We start from the raw sequence: 7,207 nt of genomic DNA on the forward strand, positions 1-7,207 counted from the left end.
GAAAAAGGATTAATCAAATCAATGCAATGAGTTTTATTCTGTCCTGTTATCAAGCTGCCAACAGACTGCATAATGTCAGATAGCAGAATATGGGGGAGATGAAACATGGAGGGAGACAAATATCTTATCATCAGGCAGAGATGTTTAATTATAACACAAAATAATTAAAACACACACGTTCCACACAAAAATGATAGAGAAAATCAACACTTTTAATTTATAATGTGTTATTTTTATATTATATTTCATTCATTACATTTTTACCCCTTCCAAGAAAAAAAAAACAGACATAATAATACACACAAACAAACGTAAGCAATAAGATTCACAGACGTCCTGACCCCCTTGATATCCACTGTGGTGAGCAGGAATTAAGCACAACTGCTGGAAGTTTATTCACTTCCTCCGTGTTGTTTGGACAAGCATCAATCTGCTTTTACAGCCTCCTTTTCTGCAAAGCCAGAAGACACAAACCATGAACTCCACCTGTTTGCCAAAACCAGAATCGGTCAGCAACCTGTTAAAACGCTCAGACAATCAAAGGCATAAGTTGACGCTAACCCTCCTCAGGTAAAATTCTGTGTAAGTGCTGCAGCTTCTGGGGCGGCAGAGACTTCAGCTCGCGTGTGACATTAGTGACTCTCTTTCCACAAAACCTGTCATAATGAGTCAAATCTGGTCTTTTCTGCTGAGTGTAGATGTGCCCTTGCACAACAGTTGGAACTGCAACACACAGAAGATAATGAAGAGGTAGAAATGACTAGGCTTGGTGAATTGTAAGTACTGTTTTTACTGTGTTTACATCATATTTCTTTAGCACACAGTACTGTACCTATGCCACAACAGGCTCTGCTAGGATCTGTGTTGCTGTAGTGCAGCAGTTCAGGCTTTTGCTTTGGCTGGCGGTAATTGTCCCTCATCTCTGTGTCAGCGGAGGGCAGCACTTCATGCCTGCTGTGCTTAGGTGCAAGTCGTCTTTCTGCACCATTAATATGATCATATCCTGTCAAACAAGTTCCACAACAAATGGAAAGTAAGCTGCAGAGAGAAATATTAAGATGGTTTGATTCCAACCTGCCTGCATGCTTGAATGTCACCACTTCAGTTGTTCTGACATGCTTTCAGAAACGCAAGACTGAGCCAACAGACCTGTCCTACCTTGAGGCATACTCATGAAGTCACATCTGTAGGTGGAGCGGTACTGTGCTGTCAAGGCCTTGCGGATCTCCCCCTGAGACGGGGGACATTTCCAAGGGAAGCCGACATACTCAGCGCTTTGTGCTGCATCCCTGGGCAGCCTCCACATCATGAAAGACTTGAGAAAAATGGCTTGACTTAAAGGTTACGATACACTGTGAGAGGTCAAGCATGGCATTCAACTAGAAATGTAACATTGAGGCTAACACAGCCTAAATACCAACCTGACTGGGATGTGGGTTGTTTCTCCTCTGCCCTGAGGCTGTTCCTGTGCGAATGCATTCAGGTTTACAGGCTGGCTTCCAGCAAAAATCCTTATTGTACACACTTGAACCAAAAGGTCCAGACTTTGAATAGGAGTCTATAAATGAAGTGGGCGTCAGGCACCTACATATGCATCAACATAGATGCACAATTACATACCATCACAGACACACACACACAAAAAGCACAAATTATGCTAATCAGAAGCCCATAAATAGAACTTACGGCAGAATGTCTGCAGCTGAGTTTGGCCAGTAGACAAAATGTCTTGTGTTAGACGTTTCATATGGATCCCACCACTGTTTGCCCTCTACAAAAAAAACGAAACAAAACATCAGCTATCAATAAATTATAGCCATGTCATGTGTGGTGTACACCAGACACTCCAGGCTGCAGGTAATAAACAGAGTGCACTTTCTCTTTGAGTAATCTATTTTAAACAGGGGAAAACTGATAGGAAAAAAACATTAGTTAGTTAACAAGTCTCTTTCAATCTTAATATTTCCTTAATTTAACATTACCTTTGGCTGCCATTGGTGACCACTGTTTTGGTACCTTGTGTTAGAGATGCTTTCGGTGTCATGAAAACTTTTCCATTTCCAGAAGAAAGTTCACTTCACGGTTGACTTGCTGAGACACGTAACTAACCACTGCAGATCCTAAATTCGAGCTGTTGTGTAACACTTAGAAAGTTTCGCTTTCAGGTATTGTTTTTGTCAGACAGAGAGAGAGCTGATCACTGTGGGATGTTTCTAGGTGCTGTGGTTATGGAGACCTACAACATTTGAATGGCCACTGTGAGCTGATCACCAGGGGAGATGATGCATTAAAAATTCAAGGTTGCCAGCGATGCCTCATTCATGACTGTTACTGAAGTAATGTCTGTTACTCAAGTAATCAAGTCAAATTTCTGAGAGAAATATTTTACTTTTGAACATTTTATATTCACATGGAATAATTAGACTATGTGCAATTTATGATATGAATATCTCCCAAATATGGAAGTTTATAGAGATACAAGATATATTTCAGTGAAGTAAATCCTCCAGATAATTTATGTCTTATTTTCAATCTAATTCACAGACTCACTACTACTCAAGCTGTCATCTAATACTCTTAATCTTTAAATCTGATTTGAACCTGCAAAAATAAATAGAAACTGAAATAAAATAAGCTTTGTCAAGATAATACAGTGACCTAATAGGCTATAAATATATAGCACTACTTTATATGTGGTGGAAGTAACAAAAAAATATTTGATGAAAATGGTTGTGAACTGAAAAATGAAGCAATAAATTGTCAATTTATATGATTAATTTGAAGATGATTTGATTAAATCAATGAAAACAGAGCCATGCTTCATCGTTTTCCGGGTTTTGCATTCATAATGCATCAAATTGGCTTTAAATTAATCAAATCACTCAATAATTTATCGCTCCATCTTTCAATTCACATGCATTTTCATCTCATCCATTTTAGCAATTAATTTTGATTGCCTTCTTCCACCCTGCATAACTTTATGGTCAATCTGCAAACAATACACATAGTTTAGTAACTTCACACTTTTGTTTTATCTTTTCTAAAGTAAAGGATATGGGTAGTTTGACCTTCTCCACTCCTCATCCTCATCCTGCATTTGCTTCCCATCCTGACTGTCTCTTTCGATTTTAGTGCCATCGTCCCGTCATGTTTTGGACAACCAACTGCGTAACAAGCGTGACTGAAGCAGCGAGTGTCCAATAAGATACTCTAAGGAGTTGACAGCAGCCAATGTCCGACAGCCGGAGCTCAACACGCAGGATAAACACAGAGGGATCCTCACTGCCAGACGACCGCAGACTGACGGTGCTTCCCGTCCCATTGTTTGAGACGTGCAGACGTACAGCTGGCCTCCTGTAGCACTGTAGGGGTAAGCAGACGAAATGTTGACTTACTGACAAAGCGGCTAGTTTGTATTGGTATGAATGAGACGGTGCCTTGCGGTGTACTTTGCACGGTGTACATCGGCGTTGTATATGTTTGGTTGCATGACTGGGCTGGATGAGATGCTAACAGTACACTGCTTATGTTTAACAGTGCCTCGCTTAACGTTAGCTACGTAGTTACCTAACGCTTAAATTAGCTGCGGCCTTAAATAATAACCAAAACAAATTATTCAGTGACCAAGCTAATTATTACTGTCGGGTAAGTTTGTTGTCGGCTAATGTTTTGTCAGCTAACAACGACGAGCTAACCCGTATAGTCTCCTATCTTAACATGACAAAGGTGGCTGGTGGGTCTGGCCGTGTTGCTATCAGGAAAGCTAGCGCTAGCTAGAAGGTGAACGTAGGTTAATACCGCTAACGTTCAGCGGTGCTGAGGCAGCCCTGGTGCGTTGATACAGGCGGAGCATCTTTATGTCAGACCGCTGTCAGTGAAACCCAATACTCTGAATTATCCAAATAGGCCATTGGTGTGAGGTTTGAGGCCGGCTAATAGGCTAGACGCACGGGCGGTGTGAGAAAGCTGCGCTAGCCATTGTTAGCAATTTAATCAGCCATTTTAATAATCGTCATCATGAAATGAGCACTGTGGCGCGCCAGCCCGCTAGCACTAGCTAGCCTAGCCTAGCTGAAAGGCTAACGGGAAAAGCGAGAGCACACAAAGCAAAAGCGGAGCCATAATGGCTAACAGTTAGCGAACAATCAAAGGCAGTGGAAGCTAGCTCATGCTAATGTATTCATCTGGCGATATTACAGTTCCAAGCCCGTTAGCTATACGTTGTGTCTACGGAAGGCTAACGTTGCTAGATACTATAACGCACTGTGCAGTATTTCACTAGCTCTGCACTGTATCACTGTGAATGGATGCTGTAAGTAAAGTACTGGTTAACTTATGTGTAATATTAAAAGAAGCATCATGTTGGCCTCTACACACAAAGGATTATCAGTCACACCAGACACCCCCCCTCCCACCACCCGATTTAAACAATAGATGGGACTGACAAAGCAAGAGGCAGACATTTGGGGGATATTTATTGCCACTGCAACAGTATGAGTAGACTTGGGATAGATTTCGCTTTTAACATTTTTTCTTTTCTCTCTCTCTGTTTAGAAATCCAAGATGGGAAAGGATCCAAGGAAGCCGAGAGGCAAAATGTCCTCATATGCGTACTTTGTGCAAACATGCCGAGAGGAGCACAAGAAGAAGCACCCGGAAGCCTCTGTCAACTTTGCAGAGTTCTCCAAGAAATGCTCAGAGCGTTGGAAGGTGGAATAAATTACTGTCAAATATGTTCATTTTCTGAATCCAGCATGTTCTTTCAAGCATTGTACATGTTCCAGATTGTTTAAAATCAATTTATATTTTCCCAAAGACAATGTCACCGAAAGAGAAAGGCAAGTTTGAAGACATGGCCAAACAAGACAAGGTCCGATATGAGAGGGAAATGAAGAATTACATTCCCCCCAAGGGCCAGAAGAAGAAGCGATTCAAGGACCCCAATGCCCCGAAGAGACCTCCGTATGTAATATAAATTTTCTTGACACTAAATGCAAATTATATTATGACTTCTTCAGCCCTGACGCATTGTTTCTCCACAGGTCTGCATTCTTCCTATTCTGTGCTGACTTTCGCCCCAAGGTTAAAGGTGAGAGTCCTGGACTCTCCATTGGGGACACGGCAAAGAAGCTGGGGGAGATGTGGAACAGCTCATCTGCCGAGGACAAGCAGCCCTATGAGAAGAAGGCGGCCAAGCTGAAGGAGAAATACGACAAGGTAAATGGACTATGACATTTAATAATCATATGTTGTAGTTTTCGAGGTCCTAACTCACTAAAAACGTCTTCATTGTGGTTTCCACAGGACATTGTCGCCTACCGCACGAAGGGCAAAGTGGATTCAGAATCAGCTGCCACAGCAGATGATGATGATGAGGAAGAGGACGAAGAGGAGGGCGAGGAGGAGGAGGAGGAAGAAGACGACGACGAGGACGATGAGTAGATTGCACAGGGATGGGACCTGAAGTTTTGTTTATGCCATATAACCCAATATACTCAATTCACCATCTCGAAACTGAAGTCAGACTGAACAAGAACATGTGTATATTTAATGTTTTTAAGATGTACAGTGTTATTCTCCTTTTTTTGTAAAGTTAACACTACATATCTTAAGTTTGAGATTTTCTAGTGGTAGTTCTTTATCCTCGCCATATTACGTAACAGTTTAGAAGGACTGCAAATCAGTATGAAAGTAACTAGTCTTTAGGTGTTGCAACTCAAAAATGAGATTTCTGAGTTGGTAGTGTATTTTTCTTTATTTTGAAAAATATTTTTTTATGTGATGTCCCAATGTCTTTTTATTCTTTGAATACCACTCTAATATCAAATGCAGCTGTCGACATTCAAGAATGTCTTCAATAAAGGTCGTTTTTCATAAGAAGTTTTTCTTGCTCTTCTTCGTGTTATCTCGACATCTCGAAAACAACCAGTCGGTTATCAAAGACCCAACTTGTCGGACGTGGAGCCCAGAAAGTATACACATAAATAATTCAAACACTTTCATTTAAACAGTATGGCTGATGGCAGCACAACTGAATAAGTACAAGACAGCATGACGGCTCTTTGTTCTCGTTTCTGCCATCAAATTAGACTTCGACAGCATCGTCCAAAGCAACTATTTTAAACTCAACGGCAAAATGGTATCAACTAGATTTAAGTGTCTGATGTGTTGCTAATATCTGCAGTGAAGCTGCCTCTGGAGAAATGGCTGTCTTCAGGGAAATGTTTGGCCAGCGGAACGGAAAATTGGCAACAGAAAATAATTCAAGCACAATTATGTCTTTATGGCGAGATAAAATTATGAGCTTCAGCAGAGATTATTGATTCTAAAGATAACGGCCTATGAAGTGTGATTGGGAAGAGTTAATGAATCAGTGCCCTTCAGCTTTATTGCATATTTACCTGGAAATAAGTGTGTGTGTTACCTAACTGCTTGATTTGATCTTTTGCCAGGCTTCTGCCATTTTCCCAAATTTAACTGAACAGTCAGTTGGACTGCAGTTTGAGCAACCTAAATCCAGAAGGTGGCACTGTGATGAAATACACTGCACACTAAATGAAGTTCAAAGTTTAAACCACTGTGTAGTGAGTTATTGTGTCATGGACATATGTGTGCAAAGCCCACATGGTCTTATAAGGCACCATAACACACCTGCAGTTATGTAACATATTTAAGACATGATGGTAACTTCATACACAAAGGTTGCCTCCCTGAAACACAGCTGAAGCTTCCTATAATCATTCATCCAGAAGAACTCATCAGAAATGATGAGTTAAAGAGAACAGCCCTTAAATTATCATATAATGTGCAATAAAACATGAGATGGACATTTCCGTCTCTCCTAAATCACACAGCAGTCAGTCTTTTCTCCTCAGGGAGGCCAGTAAACCTGCCTGTTTCTCAATATATCGTTTGTCTTTCAATGCATCATGTTATGTTATTGAAAGGGTATAATTCAATCCATGACATGGATACACTGAACCAACAAGAACAATAGTCACATGTAAGAATCAGTTGTGTTTTTCTGTGTCTAAAGGAGGAAGAATCCCAGTTGTTGGCTGAGTTGTACTGACGACATCTGAAACATGAAATTAAGTGCACCATGTCTATTTTAGTCTCACCAAATTGTCCAGAAAACAGTCCTTTTTGTGTTTTGTGTGCATATTTTCCCAGAGAGCCCTGTGAGGGACCTTTTGTGATCCTTTTG

At 40.8% G+C, this 7,207-nt stretch overlaps 2 protein-coding genes across 2 annotated transcripts; one reads left to right on the forward strand and one right to left on the reverse strand.

Moving 5' to 3' along the window:
* Nucleotides 1-269: 269 nt before the first annotated feature.
* On the reverse strand, nt 270-2,094 carry tex26 (testis expressed 26). Its single transcript, XM_076736078.1, is given in 7 exon segments — nt 270-433; nt 536-723; nt 833-1,003; nt 1,159-1,315; nt 1,422-1,584; nt 1,687-1,771; nt 1,983-2,094. Coding segments are annotated over 7 exon segments (885 nt in total). The 5' UTR covers nt 1,996-2,094; the 3' UTR covers nt 270-325.
* A 1,035-nt stretch (nt 2,095-3,129) lies between these two features.
* On the forward strand, nt 3,130-5,880 carry hmgb1b (high mobility group box 1b). Its single transcript, XM_076735726.1, has 5 exons — nt 3,130-3,370; nt 4,555-4,710; nt 4,817-4,962; nt 5,043-5,217; nt 5,305-5,880. Exons 2-5 carry the CDS (start codon nt 4,564-4,566, stop codon nt 5,440-5,442), a joined length of 606 nt encoding a protein of 201 aa, XP_076591841.1. The 5' UTR covers nt 3,130-3,370; nt 4,555-4,563; the 3' UTR covers nt 5,443-5,880.
* Nucleotides 5,881-7,207: the final 1,327 nt, after the last annotated feature.

The sequence above is a fragment of the Chaetodon auriga genome, chromosome 7 (genome assembly GCF_051107435.1).
Source record: "Chaetodon auriga isolate fChaAug3 chromosome 7, fChaAug3.hap1, whole genome shotgun sequence".
In the NCBI taxonomy this organism is placed as follows: Eukaryota; Metazoa; Chordata; class Actinopteri; order Chaetodontiformes; family Chaetodontidae; genus Chaetodon; species Chaetodon auriga.

Excerpts from the sequence above, each read along its gene's own strand:
- hmgb1b (XM_076735726.1), top strand. The coding sequence starts at position 4,564 with ATGGGAAAGGATCCAAGGAAGCCGAGAGGCAAAATGTCCTCATATGCG. Across the intron at positions 4,963-5,042 it reads AATGCCCCGAAGAGACCTCC|GTCTGCATTCTTCCTATTCT; the intron begins GTATGTAATATA and ends GTTTCTCCACAG. Across the intron at positions 5,218-5,304 it reads TGAAGGAGAAATACGACAAG|GACATTGTCGCCTACCGCAC; the intron begins GTAAATGGACTA and ends TGGTTTCCACAG.